The following is an 18,293-nucleotide window of genomic DNA, read 5'->3' on the forward strand; positions in this document are numbered from 1 at the left end:
ACTACAATTTAAAATTTTACAGTTATCACGGGAAGTAATAAAATCATGGAAAACAGTACACTTATAATGACGTAATGTTTTTAAGATGCAGTTATGAAGCATTTTAAGAATGTTTTGGAAATGCATTTATATAAAAGGATTCTTAAAAATTTACTTCAGAATCAAGACTGTATATTTTCATCGCTGTGGTTATCGCTCGTTTTAGATACTGTAGTACCGCTCCTCTCCACTAGTGGGCGGCGCTAAAGGCAGATTCACACATGTTCGCTATTTTTCAGTCGCCCGAAGGAGACCGACGAGAACATGGCGACTTCCATATGTAGGACGTTGAAATACCTTCAACCGGTAACATGTCAGAATATAAAGGTATGAAATTACAATTACGTCTCATCTGGGCGTCTTTTGCAAATACGCAGTGTGATGGCGCGGTACTGCTCCCATAATTTTAGCGAATTTGCCCACGTATGCTGAAATAATGTTGATCGAGCGTCAACTACGGTTTATAAACGCTAAATGGATTTATTTACCTGTTTTTTTTTCTCTTTGTAAAGTGTCATATATACATGTAAGCTGTACTAATGTACTGTCAAAATCTCTGGTGTAATGCAGTGCGCGCGGCCGCCGCAGCCGATGTTGGTTCCGATCCGTACAAAGAAGCGCTACTTCATTCCTCCGGCGGTCAACGTGAAGCAGAAAACCCAAAGCGAGCATGAGCTTAAAGCCCGGGCTGCTGGTTTGGCGGTCCGGCAGCAGTACATAGAGAGAGCCATCAACATCTCATGCACAGGTACACGCCAAAATCTGTCTATTTGTATTTTATTTACATGTTGCTGCAAAAACAGTTTTCAATGGATTGAGAGCAGAAAATGTTTCTTAAGGACCAGAGAAGCCTTTTAGAATGATTTCTGGAGCATCATGTGACAATGAAGATTATAATAATGATGCTGAAAATTCAGCTTTGCATCACAAGCATCGATGTAAAATAGAAATGCTTATTATCAGTTTTTCACAATATTACTATTTTTGGTCAAATAAATACACGTCTGGTGAAAATCTGAAAGATGAAATTTGGTAATATGATTAGTGTGTTATTTAGAAGGATTGTTCTTTAGGTGATAAGCCAGCATTACTTATTTAACAGTTGTTTTTAATACTTGTTAACACGTCTGTCTGAATGGTACAATTCATTCAAATAAATCAATGATTATCTTAGCACTGTTTCATCTCTGTGTCTGATATGTAGTGGACAGAATGTTGGCGCTAATTAGCCATAACTCAAATATTGCTCTGCAAAGAGCAGCTAGTTTTAACTTGACTATAACTTGGCGCCAGGCGGTTCTCTTAATTTTCATATGTGTTTTTTTTTTTTTTTTTTTTTAAGCGGGGATCCTTGACCCGTACGTTCCTCCTGAAGGAGATGCGCGCCTCTCCACGCTTTCCAAAGAAGGTCTGAAGCAGCGCACGGAACAGCTGCGTCAGAGCGCAGCATCACAGCTGGCGTAAGCAGCACCGCAGCCTCAGTGACTCTCTGTATACGTCATATTTCAGATGCTGGTGTAATATTGGTCTTTTCTGTTTGACCAGGATTCGGAAAATAAAGACCCATGACCCCGAGTTCTCCACTAAAGCGTTCCCAGCAATAGCTCAGCAAATGTTCATAGATGCTCATGCAGCGCTCACACAGTAAGAAAGAAATGCTAGTTACTGCTCCGCGGGTTTATTCTCCATTTTTCCGATATACAAGATCTGCATTAATAAATAAGCATCGCTTGTTTTTGTAAATGTCCTCTTTTTTCATCTTTCTCAGATTTAACAAGGAAAAGCTTCACTCTTTGGTGACAGAGAGGTGTTACCCTGTAAGTAAATCAGTATATGAAAACCCCTGAACATATTTTATTTTAGCAAGCTGGCAAAGCAACTTCATTAACCAAAATAATTGAAAGACGTACCACTGAAATATGTGTATACTTAAAATTGCTATAACTAAAAAAAAAATCTAAAAAGAAAACAAAATGTAAAATATAAAAAATTCCATAGTAGTATCTCAATGTTACTAAAATAACACTAGCCATGTTTCCAGTACAGATTTGCACAAAACTTTGGCAATAGTTTATAAATGTTGATTTAAAAAGAAAAAAGTATTGTGAAATGACAAGTGTTTCCATTTTATGTATTTATTTATTTATTTATTACGTACACCATGTGACCTGTAAATGAAACTGAATTACTTGAAAAACACATAATGCAAGCTTAAAAACATTTTTGTGACGTATAGATTTTGTGGGATCTTTTTAATGGATAAAATGGGTAATGGAAACACAGTTACTGACTCCAATGTGTCCTTTTTCAACATTTCAGATTGTCCAATGTGTGTGCATGTTTTGCAGGAGATGGTCCGAGGGAACCGTTATAAGACTTTGCGATGGCACTTCGTTGAATCTCTGGAGCCGCCGCGGGTGGTTCATGCAAGGTGTCCTGAAATGATCAGCAAGGGCAACCTGTACGGTCAGGTGACTCTCCGTCTGCATTCTAGACAGGTCAGTGATTTAAACTAATAATTATGTGACTGCATAGGAGCACCCAGATTGAGCTCATAATACCAATCCAACTCTCAGACATTGGCAATCTATGACCGCTTTGGCCGGTTGATGCTTGGGGATGAAAATGAACCCAGGGACGTCCTGGAATACCTAGTGATGGAGAGGCATCTGGTCAACCCGTATGGGCGCTGGAGACTTCACGGCAAGATTGTTCCAGCATGGGCTCCACCAAAAGAACCCATTATTAAGGTAAAAATAATATAAATGAGAAAATGTTGAGTGTTTTAACTGAGACTTAACATCTGACATCTGATTTCAACAGACTGTCATAATTCCTGGTCCTACGCTGAAGCCTGGGGAGGAGTTTGAGGATCTGCATTACCAGATCCCAAAGCCCAAGGCAGTGCAGTGGTACAAGTAATTCTGAATGCAGTGCCATACTCCATCCAACACAGGTCCATTCTGTATAGATTTCCAATAATCAAAATAAATATTGCTGTATTTATAAAAAAAAAAAAAAAAAAAAAAAGCTTTGGTGGTTGTTGTCTCTTTTTAAATCACATTTTGCACTGTATGTGCATATTGATTTTGTATATGCGGTAATCAACTCAATGGTAAAGTAACTCAATGAACATCAACACCTTAGTGTTTGCAGTTTAAAAGTTTATTTCAGAATACTCAAGTGACACATTATTAAGAATATAAAAATAAATGTTGCATTTTTTACATTGATAGAAGTTAATGTAAACTTCCTTTGGCTACTGTTGAAAATTGACTGGTTCTTACAAAAATCTTACCTCATACAAAAGCACAGTCTTTATGTTCCTAGTTTGAAATGTTCACATTGAAACTCAAAAATAAACAGTTTTCTAACTCTAGTAGGAATTACAAGTGCAATCTAATGTCATTACCTTTGCTTATAGCTGTTATTATTTTTCAGAAGTAGCATGTAAATAGGTTGAATTAAACATGTCATGACAAAAGTTGTGTTGTAAACCCTGAACATTTAATTTCAGGTCCTCATATAAGATTTAAAACTGAGTTCTATGAAACATTGTTTAATTATAAGTTTATCAAAATTAATCATCCTATTTTTATAGATCAAGTACTTTTCCCTGGTCCAAGATAAAAAAAAATTAAAATTGTGTTATGTTATTTCACATAGTATAATGTAAAGTGTTACGTTTATTTTCTTTCTTTTTTTTGAATACTTGACTCCTTGTCAGAAAAATACAATAGTGCTACCCTTTAGATTGTAAATTAACCAGTTTGGTCGAAATGCCTTATTTGAGACATGAAAAATGCTACAATTACTGTTAAATTTATGTTTATCTAAACCTTTTGAGCAGAACATAAGGTCTTAAAAGCTGTACCTGTTTAACAGCTCTAAGCAACGTTGATGTGCATATCAGGACAGCTCATCTTAACTTTTTTTTACTGAAAATGTGTTAAAATTTTCGAAATGTTCCGCCCAGGGTTTGTTGGTGATGTAGGCTTTACCGACAATATAATCTACGTAGTAAAATGAACACAAATACACACAAAACAATACCAAATTAAACAGGGTGTTTGTATTAATGTAAGGCCAAAAGGGAATGTGCACAGGAGAGCAGTCTGTCATAATAGCAGTCAGTCTTCAGAAATAGTTTGTTAAGCTGCAGAGGGAGAAAATTGGCATATAGGTGGAATCATTTCTTTAATAACAGTCAGTGAAGTGTGCTGATGACATTGGAGGGACATTCTGCATAAAGCAGGAAAGTGTCCCAGTGACCAGTGGTCCCATTTTGCCACAAGTCTTTCAAGCTGAATAAAGCACAATGATACTGCCCTTGCAGATCACAAGTCTGGAGGGAAGATGAAGGCCTCTGCAGCAGTTTCTGCATCACCGTCATCTTCCTCTGGTATTGTCTCCTCCCAAGTGAAGACATCTAAATTGTCATGCACTGTAATAGATTCTTGTCTGCTTGCTCCCATATCCCAAGGGCACAGTGCATCACGTCGAGCCAGAGGAGGGTTAACTCTCATCTCTTCTGCTGTCTGCATGCCTGTGTTTGAAGGGTGTATCTCACTTATATCTGGGGCAGTTTGACTTGTGCTGGTTTCGGTTGCTGGTGGTGTCCCCATATCATTTTCCCTTGGACAGACAGATTCTTGAGCACTGTCTTGCCTTTTTGATAAGACAGCATGAGTGCAGTCCTGTGGCACAGATTGTTTGGGTGATTGTTTTGCCTCCCATGCACAGGCATCTGAGTAGACACTTTCTTGTTTCTGGAGGGTCTTCACTGGCTCACCAGTCTCCCATGGACAGACATCTGCATGGACACTTTCTTGTTTCTGCAAGGCCTTTGTTGTCTCTCCTGTCTCCCATGGACACACATTTGCACGGACACTTTCTTGCTTCTGCAGGGTCTTGACTGACTCACTTGTCTCCCATGGACACACATCTGCATGGACACTTTCTTGTTTCTGCATTTTCCTTGCTGGCTCTCCTGTCTCCCAAGGACAAACATCTGCATGGACACTTTCTTGTTTCTGCATTGTCTTTGCTGGCTCTCCTGTCTCCCAAGGACAAACATCTGCATGGACACTTTCCTGTTTCTGCATTGTCTTTGCTGGCTCTCCTGTCTCCCAAGGACAAATATCTGCATGGACACTTTCTTGTTTCTTCATTGTTTTTGCTGGCTCTCCTGTCTCCCAAGGACAAACATTTGCACAAACACTTTCTTGCTTCTGCAAGATCTTGACTGGCTCTCCTGTCTCCCATGGACAGACATCTGGATGAACACTTTCTTGTTCCTGTAAGGCCTTTTGAGGCTCTTTTGTCTCCCATGGACAGACATCAGGATGGATCCTTTCTTGTTTCTGTAAAGTCTTGACTGGCTCACCTGTCTCCCATGGACAGACATCTGCATGAACACTTTCTTGTTTCTGCAAGTTCTTCGTCATGTCTTCTGTTTCCCAAGGACAAACATTTTCACGAACACCTTCTTGCTTTTGTAAGGTCTCAACTGATTCACTTGTCTCCCATGGACAGACATCTCCACAGACACTTTCTTGTTTCTGCATGGACTTCACAGACTCACTTGTTTCCCATGGACACACATTTACATGAACTGGCCCCTTGTTTGTAGCACCCACCTTCTCTTCTGACCTCCCAGAATCCTCTGCTTCCCACGGACAAATAGTTGCTTTCTTAGGCATGGTCTCTATTAAAGTCTGTTTTATAGCATCTTTTGCGTTTGGCTCAGACTCACAGGGACTTACATCAATTACAGGTGGGGGTGGTTCAGGAAAATCACTTTCTTCTTGTTTCAGTATATGACTTGGTTCTTCTAAACCCACATCTCTCTGCATCTCTTGGTCTACTGGACTTTGTCTTGCATTGACATAAATTACCCTTTCACCGTGTTTTATTGAGTCACTAGAGTTTTTGATGGATCCTTGTCTAACCTGGGAGATATGTGTGTCTAATACATAAGAGCATGCCTCAGACTTCACATTTACCTGCTTCTGGGTGTCTTCAGTCATAGGGACTTCAACAGTGGTATTATATATATTGTCTTCAGGGGCTCTTGATGGCTCACCATCTGTTTCCCAAGGGCACACATCAGCATGTATGCTCTTGGTTTGCAATTGCTCTACTTCCACAACCTCCCAAGGACACACTTCAGAAATGCTGGTTTGATGAAAAGGTTTTGGGACATCCCACGGACACACTTCTGTATTGGGAACAGCCAGTAATGATTTCAGTTGGAACTCAGGGGGTTTGAAGACATCATTACTTACTGTCGCAGATAGTACTTGTTTGTCACTGTACTGTCTTTGTAACACACTGTCATTCAAATTCTGCTTCCTGACCTCCAAGACCACGTCCTCTGACTCCCATGGACAGATGTGAACTGGAGCAGAAGGAGCAGAATGTTTGGGACTCCTTTCAGGAGAATCAGTAGATGGCAGTCTTATCGCTGTTTGTTTGACAAGGCAAGGTTTTGTGCCTACGGTAGTCATAGCCCGTCTGTGTGTCTGAGGGGTACGCTTGTCTGAAGCTGCACTGCCTGGGGACAATCTCATGGATGTAGACAAAGATTTCTGTAGTGTTCCTTCCCTAACATTACTTTCCTGTAGGCTTTTCTCTCTGCTCATACTCCTTCCAACTTCCCCAATGCCCTTTGCCACAAGTAGACTTTGGGTAGTGGAGCGGAACGAGAAAACCCGAAAATCCTTCGGCTTACCAGAGATTGTGAGTGGCGACCCTGGAGCACTACAGGACATTGAAAGCTTGGGTTTTGTGGAATCAGCATCTGACTGAATACCATTCCCAGTTTCTGTTGCAGGAGGAGTAGGAGGTGGCAAGAATTCCCATGGACAAACATATAACATCGTTGGCGACGAGGTAGCACCAGGTGATTTGGGTTCTTCTTGTTTGGAAATAGAATATGTGACATGTTTTTGGTTCTTGTTTGCAGGGAGCTCCTCTGAGACCTCCCATGGGCAGACCTCGGCCTTGTCAAATGACTCTGAGAGCAAGGCACTTGAAGTCTGCCTCTTTATATCAACATCCACAGTTAGCTGGGGCTTATCTGCTGGGGCAGCTTTGCCAGCAAGCGAGACATTTTCAGTGCTTCTACAAGGAGTCACAGAGCGATGGTCATTGCGTTCTATGACGCTAAGTGACTTCTGAAACCTGCTAGGCTCTGGAAGTAGAAGGTTAGTGTCTACCGATAGATTGTGGGCACTGGCAGACTTGCAGACTAGCAATGTTGCGTTGATGGATCCTGAGTCAGAATGAAGTGAAACCCTTTTCTCTGTGCTCCTTATGGAGGAGTTTAATAGGGAGACCTCTCTTTCTGGGGTACAATCATAGGCACTATGGGACTTCCGCAGCTTTGGCGAGGGCTGCATTAAAGTTTCATTCATCTTGTTAATGCTTGCGGTTTGATGACTTTTGTAATAAGATCCTGATCGGGGTATACTTCCTATTGCAGCATTGACATCCTTATCTTCACGACTGCATTGCCTGCTTAAACTTTCTGGGATCTCACTGATCCGTTTTATAAGGGACCGTCCAATACTAAGGCGAGAACTGCGCTTCTTTGGAAGGTGGGGATTGCTGTTTGCCATCCTCTTGGTCTTGTGGACTTCCAGCTGAGAATACAGTTTCTTCAGCTCATCCTGGTGCAGAGGAGAAAAAGGGTTTCAGTTGAGGAAAGCTGGAGGGAGCAGTACAGTAGGATTGTTTTTGTAATGGTATGTCCACAACATGATGTTCAAGAGGCTCCAAGTTACAGGGTAGTATTTTAAAAGAGCGCAAGTAAAGGTAGAGGAGTAGGAGAATGTAATTATTTTGAAGGTGATTTTTAATAATAAAATTCCTCTGAACATGTTGACTCATGGGGACAAAGGTTTGAGTCCAACCTGTGTCATGTCCCAATTCCATTCCCCTTTTCTCACCCCTTGCTGCACTCTTTTCCATAGAATAAATACAAAAAGCTAAACTGCCTTCTTTTATTATTATTATTATATGTTTAGTAAATGTTCATGAAAAGTTAGTATCACATTTTAGACTTATTAGTTTAGATTATTGGATTTGCTGTAAAAGAAAAGGTCATTTTGCATTTATGCTTTTATGTAATGCATTAGTATGAAATTCCATTAAATATTGGTGTGTTTGATTTTATTAATATGTAGTTAGTAGAGCTGCTGCAGGACAAGATGTTTTACCCGAATGTCATCAGGGTCCAAGCTGTGGTCACTCCAGCAGTTAGAGTTGAAACTACTGTTGAGATAAGAACACGAGCGTCTCAAGTCCACCTCATCCTCATATACCTCTGCAGCTATTTCCTCTCGCCCGGGCCGAGACATGTGGAGAAACTGAAAAAACCCACCAATGCTTGATTTTTACTTGGAACAGGCAATGTTAATGTGAGAAATGTATGATATGTGCATATGTTTTTCAGAAAGTACTTAATAAATAGAAGCTGCATCTATTTTAAATACTTATGCTATTTACTGAAAGTAAAACCTTGCAAAAGTAAACAATGATACTCTTTGACAGTACCTTGGGTACAAAAAGCAGGCCGAGCGTTACAGTAATCGTGACATGCGTGTGGGTGAAGAACAGCAAGAGCATCCAGTCAGGATGAATTGATGGTCTTGCAAATCTGAAAGTTACAAAGAGAAATAAGTCAATAGTGCAACCTTTTACGATTAGTGATAAATCAGAACAAATTTATTCCCCCACCTGAAAAGATGAAACATGGAGGAGAGCAGTAGCTCGTTGTGGATTGCGATGCTCATGTAACGTGGTTCGTGAAATGCTGAAGGTACCGTCTTCACTGCACTGCACAGGAAACTGCCCCAGCATAGAAATAACAGTTCCGCTGACAGAGAAATATAGCTTTTTGTTAACTTTAAAGCTTTTATTTGTCACATATACGAACACAACAGCAATGTGGCAGTGAAATGTTTGAAATGTGAAATGTCTTTGTTCTTTTTATGAAGGGAAAAAAGGTATAAGGACAATGTGACTTTTTTTTTGTGTCATATAAATCGTACATATCAAGGGATACTCCAATTGGTCCAAACGAAAGGTGCTTTTCCAAGGTCTAAATACAATTTATAAAATGCATGTACTTTAAATTAAATTAAATTTAAATTTCCTGTTTTATAGTTTGCTTGTCAAATTAAATAGTTTTACTACGTTGACCAAACTTATTTATTTACCCAAAAACGTTACTGTTTAAGTCTTGTTTAAAAAAAAAAAGTGATTTAAATACAGTTGCATTGGTTCTAACTTTGAATCTGGTGTTGCTCTTTAATGTTAAAGTAAAATACAAAAATTTGCCATTGACAAAATGTATTTACATACAACATTAATATGAGTTACATATCAAAAAGGATTATCTGTTTAATAGAAAATATACAGTGTTATAGTGTAATAAAGTGTTGTAGGCTATGGTGTCACAGCATAAATAATCCACAGTTTGTTGTGTAAGCGTGAATGTCTTTGAATGTTCAAAGGCGTTCTGAGTGTGCCAGAGTGATTGTGTAAATCTATTTTATCTCCTGGTGTCATTTCAGGTCAGTCCCTCATTCACTTAGTCTAATTTATGACATTATAGCAGTAACATTATTATTATTTGTTGTGGTATGTTATTAGTATGGTAGGTAGTGGTTAATGCTGAATCATATCCAATGACAGCGGTAAACGGTGTTCAAATCATCAGCTAAATGCTTCAAAGAACATTAAATTATCCAGGAGCATTCATCCTTTCATTTGTCTGATCTACTAATGTGCCCCAGTTTCAATTAATCTCTCTGCCAGACACTCAAGAAAACCGATGGACTACTGCCACCGGTCAAAAATGACATCACTTACCCACAGCCATCATGTAGTCCCACCGGTCCAGGTCGCACACGTTGAAGCCCTGTCCTTCGGAGGTGGTGGAAATGATCAGCAGTGGAACGTTCCTGTCTCGATTCTGAAGGACGCCCACGGTCCATGCACAAAGGAACCAGCTGACAGTAAGCACTATAACTCCCAGCATCCTCAGCACACCTGTGGTAGTGATGTATGGCACTCTCTGGGCCGTACGTGACAGAAACACCTTCAGAACCCTGGAAACAAACAAAAAAAATCATGTGAACTCATTTGTAGCCTTGTAAAAGCCATGGAATGAGCTCATGGAGTGCAGAAGCTCTATTGTAATCAATAGAATGGACAAAGATTAGCGTTAACATTCTCCACCTTAAAGTGATCGGCCAAACCAAAGAGACTTGAAACTTGGAAGGATCATCTACAATGTCACCAAGGCTCACCCCCAGGTGCTACAGTGCTCTAAATAAACTGTACGGAATTGCACAGAACTTATACACCGTCAAGTGCCTTATGTTGTTGGAATCCTTCGCTCATGATGGACAAAATCAGAGGATGACAGGGTGCTCAAAAGGGGCAGAGCTACTTTTACTAAAACGTCTATAACTCTTGAGAGTTAACTGAGATATCTTAGAACACTTATGTAGCTCAATCTGAAGTAAAATGAAAAAAAAAGTAAAAATATTGGAGTTTGGCCACTTGGTGGTGCTATACCAGTTTTAAAAAAACAAAAAAAAAACAAAACATAAAAAGTACTATAACTAATCTGATCGACCTGACATTGCTGAAGTTGATATGTAGTGTCTTCATCCAAAGTTTAAAAAGGGGCTGTGAGTACATGTGTATCTAAGAAAAAACATGCACGTGACTGGATAATGAAATTCATCACCTATAAGACAAGGTTCATTTGAACTAACCTCAGTGAGCCTGTTTGTCTCTCGGCCCTATAGGTCTGTGGCAAATTTGAAAGAAATTGACCAAAAGGCCTCTGTAATCAGAGCCTTTCACATATATATACAATGTTCATATCATACAAAACACAACTTTGCCTCAAAAACCACTGCTGTCAATAGGTTTTTTGCGCAACTAGGCAGCCTCTTATTGGACACTTTTGTTAGCCAACTATATTGATTATTTCTATATATCTATTATTGCCATTCTAGAAATAATTGAGTTTAATATTGAGTTCGAACTGCATATTGAGTTTGAGTTGAATAAATTATTGAGTGAATTTATAAATGTCTTGAGAATAGCATCTTATTTTGCAGCATTTCATCTGACAGATGTGCAGGTGAGACCGATGGAAGGGAGGAGTGAGTTTGATAGATCTCGTATGACAGGAGTGAAGTGCTACAGACCGGTACATCTTGAGCATCACAGTTCCATAAACAATGGCGAAGCCAAGCAGACGAACCCAGCGGAGCAGAATACACCGGAAAGTGCTGGGTTTGAAATATAAAATAAAGACCTGAAAACAAAATCAAGAAGCTGAAATTATAGGTGAAAAGCACAAAATACTTATTAAAATTTTTTACGTATTTTGAAAATGCAAGTCTTTTGTATGATTGCTTTTTTAAATACCCAATAAAATGGTTTAAAATATAAAGTATATTACTGTTATGCAATGCTAAATTTTCAACATCTTCATGTCACGTGATCCTTCAGAAATCTTTCTAATATGCTGATTTGCTGCTCGAGAAACATTTCTTCTTATTATTATATTAACATTGAAATCAGCATAACATTTTGGTGGAAACTGACCATTTTCTTGACAGGATTATTTAAATAGAAATTGTGGCATTGTTAATGCATTTACTGTCAATTTAAAAGTGGCCACAATGTCGTATTGGAATCAGTAATTTCCTTCTTTGGAAAAATGTTACCTTTGTCTTAAATGTGATTTTGTTTTGCATAATAACCTCATATATATCCTAATTCAAAGTTTTTGTAGTATAATTACCAACATAGTGAATTTGTTAAATGTTCATTTTTGCAGTAAGCTAACTTTCTAGCAACCGTAAATATTCTCATTTTTGATCATTTTCTGCCTGCTAAGTGCAGCCCTAGCCATTATGATGTCAACTGCAGTCCAGTAATCTGAAAAGAAGATTTGAATCATACACTCACAGGGAAGTAAAGCAACAGAGAGCCACACAGGATCATCTCCAGCAGCAAAAGCCCTGACGATCGGATCCGCTGAGAGACAGAAAGATGGAGAGAAGATGAGGGTGAGAAGTGGAGAGGGGAAGCTGAGGTGAAATTACTAAAGCTGTCAAGCATGCATGAATTTTGTGCACATGTGGGGCGTGTCTTAAATGAAGCATCAAAACACATTGTACCATAATATTTAAGATAATAGATGCATAACATATACATCAAAAATCTTGCGCTAAAGAAGTACCTTGGTTCTCCTGCATTGATATGCCACCAGCATGCTGATAAGAACAAGCATCATGAAGAGACCCTGCACAGCCAGAACACCTGTCCTCAGGAGCCAGTCTTCCTGCACCCAACATGGAGCTCCATCCTCACACTCATCACAGCCGGCCCAACAGGGCAGACACACTGGGACATCTGGGTAACAAGCTCGGGTACTGTTCATACTGTTGTTCCCTGCAACACCATATACTATCATTTCTTATTCTTTTACATGAATACATTTTAAATATATAATTATACAGTATGTTAAAATATTATGTTGTAAATTTTATTTAATTTTTGCAGTAAGCAAACTTGTTAGCAACCATAGAAATGGTCATTTTTTAAATTATTTTCTGCCTCCTAAGTGCAGCCTTAGCCATTATAATTTCTTATTCTTTTAAATGAATCAATTTTAATATATATATATATAAATAAAATATAAATATAAATAAAATAGATGTATGTATGTGTGGGAATATGTATATGTATCTATCATATATATTATAAATTAATAATAAATAAATACAAACAGCGTGAGTAATTGCTTGCAGTTTTTGATTTAACATTTACATTACATTTTTATATAAAAACCTATAATAATACAGCTTATCAAAAATACATTTAAGCATTAATTAGTTAGTTTGTTCAAAAATAATGACCTCTCAGTTTGAATGACGTTATGGTTCTTACATTTCTGCCACATACATAAAGACGTCATTTCTCGTTCCAGAGAAAAAAAACGTGTTGAAGCATTCTTTCTCCTATAATTTGACTCTTTCCCAGTCATTAATAATAAATAAATAAAAATAAAACTGCAGCTAACCTGACAATCAGTGATCACCATGAAGTTGATTATAATATAATTTTATTAAAAAAAATTTGCATCTAATTTGAAAACTTTCAGCTATAATGATCATACATCATCATTTACTATAGTAAAGAAGTAATAGGTTTTGAATTATTTTATTTAATTTTATTCATATTCATATTATTTCATACTAAGTATTTAGTAAAGTAAAAGTACAACTGCAATTAATGAATTAAGCTGATCATTTTTAAATAAATTATTATTTATAAGTTTTAATTCAGAATCCATATTTATTTGTCACTGGGCTTATCAAAAATACATATTAGTTTAATAAATAATTCAGATACTAGTCATCATATGATTGAAGCCACTGTAAACTCACAATGTGACTGATTTTTGATTGTTTCAAGATTCTTACTTTTGCTTTCCGTGTCTGGATTTGGACTGTAGTAGCCCTTTTTACATCGGCAGCAGTACTGACCCACCCGGAAGCCCTGTTGAGGGATGGATTCACACTGAGGGGAAGAGAAAGAAAGAGACATGAGTCTACCTTCATCGGTAAGCAAACGTCTTGCTCCCAGAAAGGAGAAATCAACACTGAGTGTGATTGTGCTCTCTCTGCTTTCTGACACTAATTGCATGTGCAGTCAGTCCCTCATCAGCGGTTTATCTGTGAGAGTCGGCTGACCCACACATCAGACTCACTCTGAGTTAATCTAAGCTAAATCCTAAATGGAGGGGTAATACCTCCATTGACAGAGCTTTATCTGTTTATTCAGGGAAATCCAGCACTGTTCACATACATTTATGTTATTTTCCATTTTACCTTTATTTAATCAGGCAGCTCACTTAAGAACATGACTCTTATTTATAAAAGGATATTATCATTGTGGAGAGGAACGAAAATATATTCAGTTTCTTTTTCGGCCTTTAGTTATTATTAAACTCATTTAGCTGATTCTTGAAAATGAGTAATATATTACACCCGTGCGTTTTACAGTGATTGACTCCATTTATTGAAACGGTTTGGTCTGTTCTCTTAACTTAATTTTGTTAAAGGGGTAGGACACCCCCAAAAAAGGTAATTATTTGCTTACCCAACCTGTGTGAGTTTCGTTCTTCAGTTGAACACAAAAGAAGACAGTTTGAAGAATGTTGACAACCCAACATTTTTTGGTTTCTATTTGACTTCCATAGTATTTTTTTGCCGTAATATGGAAATCTGTGTGGACCAGCGACTGGTCACCAGCATGCTTCACAACATCTTCCTTTGTTTTCAACTTAAGAAATGAACTCTTACAAGTTTGGAACAACTTGGTGTTTAGGAAATTATGATGTAATCAGCATTTCTTTTTAAATGTTTGTATTGCACTGATTGTTGAATTTGTATCTTCCGTGTAATAGTCTGTGAAACTATATCATATTTCTTAAGTAAAACCAACACTACTTCTTGCCTATGTCATTTTGTTCATCCAAATAAGCAGAGTTTGAGTCCAACATCATATGTGACCTTATTCATGGGACTATATCATGCATCATGTCAAACTAATGTTTCATGTAATTAATGCATCATCATGACACTGTTCTATTAATATGCTGCTCCTTTCGTTTATAGGCGGATCAACTCAATTCTCATTAAATTCGTTCAGTGTGCCAAATCCTGCCGTTGCTTAACCTGCCAACACCTGTGAGCTTGTGCTCTGGTAGGACGGGACGATGGGGGGGTCTGGGTCTTGTGAAAGGGGGGTCAGAGTTAGGTGGATGAGGGGGGGGTTTGTGTGTGAGCATCACAGGATTATCAACCTAATCCTTCAGATCATCCTGCACCCAGTGCTCACATCTTTAAATAGAAGGTCTGGATGAAAGTGGGAGGATGGTGATGGAAAACAGGAAATGGTAAATGTATATAACAATCCAGCAAAATCATGAGCAAAGCAGGTGATGTACTAATGGATTTCAAACTTAATATCCAGATAATATACATAGAGAGATGCCAGATCTGATGGCGACAGGCTTAATGAAACTGTGTGTGGTTTTAAAGTTATAATAACAATAGTCTTTTCAAAAGTTTTTTTCAGGGGAGTAAAAAAAGGAAGATATTCTGAAGAAAATTGGTAACCAAACAGTTTTGGTTATCATTAGCTTTAATTGTATGAATTTAATAAACACATTTCTTAATTTGTCAGCTTTTATGTTGAAAGTCATACAGGTTTGAAACAACATAAGGGGGAGTAAATGAAAGCATTATTATTTTACCCGAGTTATACATTGAATTTTTAAGGAGCAATTTGATTTGAGTGGATCTCTGAATGTGTTCTGGACCAGATTGTCCCTGGTTAGTGAAACCCAGCCATGCAAAACCAGCCTATTTTTGGGTTAAGGTGTCTCTTTTTTCTTTCATTTTGACAATGAAAACATGATGAACTGACAATCTTGCGGCATTTTATTAATCTAGATATACTAATGGATATAAAATAAATGATGACAGAGTTTTCCTTTTTGGTCAAGCTGTCCTTTTAAATAATATTTAGAAATTTTAACTTATTGTAATGTGTTGATTAAACTCAGTGACACTGGAAGCCATGGTGCCTGCAGTAAGTCCTATATGAAATGACTGAATTTGAGTTCAGTGTACAGTACACTCACCTCCATGCTGGTCCGATTACATTGATGTGTGTTTGAAAACCAGAAGTCTCCACTGGCACACTGATCCACATTGAATCCCTGGATGTTGACGTCGACACGGATAACACCCCTACACCACCAAAACAAAGATACGGTAATGATGGAAGACTGTAATGCAGTTCACTCAAAAATGGTCATTCATTCTGTCTCATTCCAAACCTGATGACTTGCTTTTTTCAAATAAATAAAATAGATCATTTTTGTCTGTAAAATATGTATTTCTTTAAATTGTATGGACAAAAAAACACTGAAACATTAAAAGGAAAGTAATTACAGAAAGTAATGTGAACAATGAACAATGAAATATTTACACACACTTGAGAAACCATTTCAGCATGAAAGTACACTTACCTGAATTCTGGGTTTAGGTCTGGCTTCAACCCATAAAATGGCATTGAAAGACTAAGTAGCCATCCTGGCAAAAAACGGCCATCAACGCACTCAAGGAAAGGGGCTTCGCCCCACTGAACCCCACTGCTATTGATCACATAACTATCTCCACGTGCCCACTTGGGAGTGTCTAGGGTGCTTAGGTCATTTAGAAGAACCCGTTTCGACAAGGCATGGAGGGGTGGAGCGCTGGACTTAAACATATCAAACCAGCTTTGGTCAGGAGCAGGAGGACGAAAGCTGCTCCAGGCGGATGTCAGGTCCTGCAGAAGAATGTCTTGGGTTGTGCCTTTGGAGGCACGGAGCACCAGCTGCGGCTGTTGGATCGTGGGGTCAGCGTCGAATGTTAGAAAAGCTCGTCTGACTAGGCCCGGCCTGTCTCCTTCGAGCATGGCCCGCACCAGTGCATGGTACCACTCGATGTCCTCTCGTACACTGGTTTCCCTCAGCTCACTAGCTTGGAATATCAGGTTGAGAAAGTTGGCAGCATTGGTCAGAGATGCTATGGCTTGGTGCAAGAGAGGGAGAAGGTCTCTAGGCGGAGATCCCAGTCGAACAGGCAGCTGGAAACTCTTTGTGCATGTAGAGGCAGCCAAAGTAGATGAATTGCCAGTGTAGAGGTAGCTCTCCGCGGCAGACTGGTCCTCCTCCGTGATCGCTTTTACTGGACTGGTGGGTCGAGCACTGGTAGACGAGCTCTTTCCTGCTACGGTATTTAGGTCAGTGGGACAAGGTGTTGGGGTGATCTCCAAGCTGGACGTGTCTTCAAGTTCAAACACAGTGGTGGTCTGAGCAGAGAGCAGGTTGGGAAGTAGCAGCAGCAGAGGTAGTAGTCCAACACACCGGCCCATCCTTGAAGCAAGTGCTCCTCCAATGCTTTTTGTGAAAGTAAAGATCATCTTTGTGCTGTCTCACATCCTGAAAGACACTTAGCCTTCTTGTCTTCTCTATCCCTGGATTTGTTTCTTCTCTCCTCTTGTTGTAAGCTGATTGACAGGTGTCAGTGCTGATAGAGTTCTCGATTTCACAGACAAGTAAGCATGCATTCATGCACAGACCGACTATTCATTTTTGAAGGTGAAGGAGGCCATGCTTAAACTCCATTGCGATCAGTCGGTCGGGTCCACCCTAGATGCTGGAACCAACACAGCGTGGAGTTAATAGGCCTGCAAGAAACTGGAGTGAGAAACAGAGATGAACGAGAAACCGTCAACATACCCCGCATCTCTCTGCTTACCTGTTCACTCGCTCTCCAAATCTGTCCCTCTCTCCCATCTCTCCCAATCTCCCGGTAGTGGTGAGCTCTGAGAGTGGCACATCTGTTAATGTTGGATTGTTATGATGAGTGTATGTGCATGAGGATGGGCTGATGGATGAGAGGATGGGAGGGTAATCCTCTCTGTTGGGGTATGCATCAGAATCTCACCGCTTTGTGGATTAACCCAGCATTCCCCGGCTGGGTCAGTCATGAGTGGTCTTTTACGGACTGTGTATGTGCGTGCGACTTTGTGCATCTGTGAATATGTGCACGCGGCGGTTTACAAGTCTGCATCTGCCTGACAGATAAAGTGCACTGAAATGTTAATCTCGGATAGACGGACTGCGTTCTGGACCGCCAAGTGTTTAGTGCAACAATCAGGGAAATTAGAAAATAAAGGAAGAAGAAAACATGTTCCATATGTGTTATACATGAATGAACGTCTGTCAGATGTGTGTGTGTGTGTGTGTGTGTGAGAGAGAGAGAGAGAGAAAGATGATTCAGACAAATCCAGTCATACCGGGTAATGCAGGCGAATCCTTGTTTTGGTGCCATGGCAACAGGGTTCTGAGATTCAACACTCATTCCTGTGGGGCCCCACCCCCACTCAGGACTGCAGAGGCTGGGGCTGTACACATATGTGCATCTATATACAAGCACACAATTATCAAAACAATAAACTGTGTAAATGATTTTTTTTTACGGATGAATATGTGTTTTCAGCTTTGTGCACAGCTGCATGCATTTGATCGGAGAGGATGTAGTCTTCTCGTGTGATATTTCTCTGACGGCGTTCTGTGAAAACACATCTTCCTC

At 39.2% G+C, this 18,293-nt stretch overlaps 2 protein-coding genes across 4 annotated transcripts; one reads left to right on the forward strand and one right to left on the reverse strand.

The window, feature by feature from the left end:
* The first annotated feature begins 19 nt into the window (after positions 1 to 19).
* Positions 20 to 3,053, forward strand: mrpl45 (mitochondrial ribosomal protein L45). The gene is made up of 8 exons (XM_043252798.1): positions 20 to 366; positions 610 to 787; positions 1,382 to 1,499; positions 1,585 to 1,683; positions 1,808 to 1,856; positions 2,388 to 2,537; positions 2,616 to 2,789; positions 2,863 to 3,053. The coding sequence occupies exons 1-8, from the start codon at positions 304 to 306 to the stop codon at positions 2,959 to 2,961; spliced, it is 930 nt and encodes a 309-aa protein (XP_043108733.1). The 5' UTR covers positions 20 to 303; the 3' UTR covers positions 2,962 to 3,053.
* Positions 3,054 to 3,188: 135 nt separating this feature from the next.
* On the reverse strand, positions 3,189 to 18,058 carry gpr179 (G protein-coupled receptor 179). 3 transcript variants are annotated; one of them, XM_043252782.1, is made up of 12 exons: positions 17,457 to 18,058; positions 16,181 to 17,354; positions 15,791 to 15,899; positions 13,563 to 13,659; positions 12,317 to 12,528; positions 12,043 to 12,111; positions 11,274 to 11,383; positions 9,919 to 10,157; positions 8,782 to 8,920; positions 8,599 to 8,701; positions 8,262 to 8,411; positions 3,189 to 7,712 (listed from the first exon to the last, which is right to left on the reverse strand). In XM_043252782.1, exons 2-12 carry the CDS (start codon positions 17,116 to 17,118, stop codon positions 4,377 to 4,379), a joined length of 5,502 nt encoding a protein of 1,833 aa, XP_043108717.1. In that variant the 5' UTR covers positions 17,119 to 17,354; positions 17,457 to 18,058; the 3' UTR covers positions 3,189 to 4,376. The 3 variants fall into 3 exon arrangements, with proteins under 3 accessions (XP_043108717.1, XP_043108718.1, XP_043108719.1); XM_043252783.1 differs by having other exon boundaries at positions 16,181 to 17,385; XM_043252784.1 differs by lacking the exon at positions 16,181 to 17,354.
* Positions 18,059 to 18,293: the final 235 nt, after the last annotated feature.

The sequence above is a fragment of the Puntigrus tetrazona genome, chromosome 11 (genome assembly GCF_018831695.1).
Source record: "Puntigrus tetrazona isolate hp1 chromosome 11, ASM1883169v1, whole genome shotgun sequence".
In the NCBI taxonomy this organism is placed as follows: domain Eukaryota; kingdom Metazoa; phylum Chordata; class Actinopteri; order Cypriniformes; family Cyprinidae; genus Puntigrus; species Puntigrus tetrazona.

Excerpts from the sequence above, each read along its gene's own strand:
- mrpl45 (XM_043252798.1), top strand. The coding sequence starts at position 304 with ATGGCGACTTCCATATGTAGGACGTTGAAATACCTTCAACCGGTAACA. Across the intron at positions 788-1,381 it reads CATCAACATCTCATGCACAG|CGGGGATCCTTGACCCGTAC; the intron begins GTACACGCCAAA and ends TTTTTTTTTAAG. Across the intron at positions 1,684-1,807 it reads GCTCATGCAGCGCTCACACA|ATTTAACAAGGAAAAGCTTC; the intron begins GTAAGAAAGAAA and ends CATCTTTCTCAG.
- gpr179 (XM_043252782.1), bottom strand. The coding sequence starts at position 17,118 with ATGATCTTTACTTTCACAAAAAGCATTGGAGGAGCACTTGCTTCAAGG. Across the intron at positions 12,529-13,562 it reads TCCAGACACGGAAAGCAAAA|GGAACAACAGTATGAACAGT; the intron begins GTAAGAATCTTG and ends ATGGTGTTGCAG. Across the intron at positions 7,713-8,261 it reads TGGACCCTGATGACATTCGG|GATGAGCTGAAGAAACTGTA; the intron begins GTAAAACATCTT and ends CCTCTGCACCAG.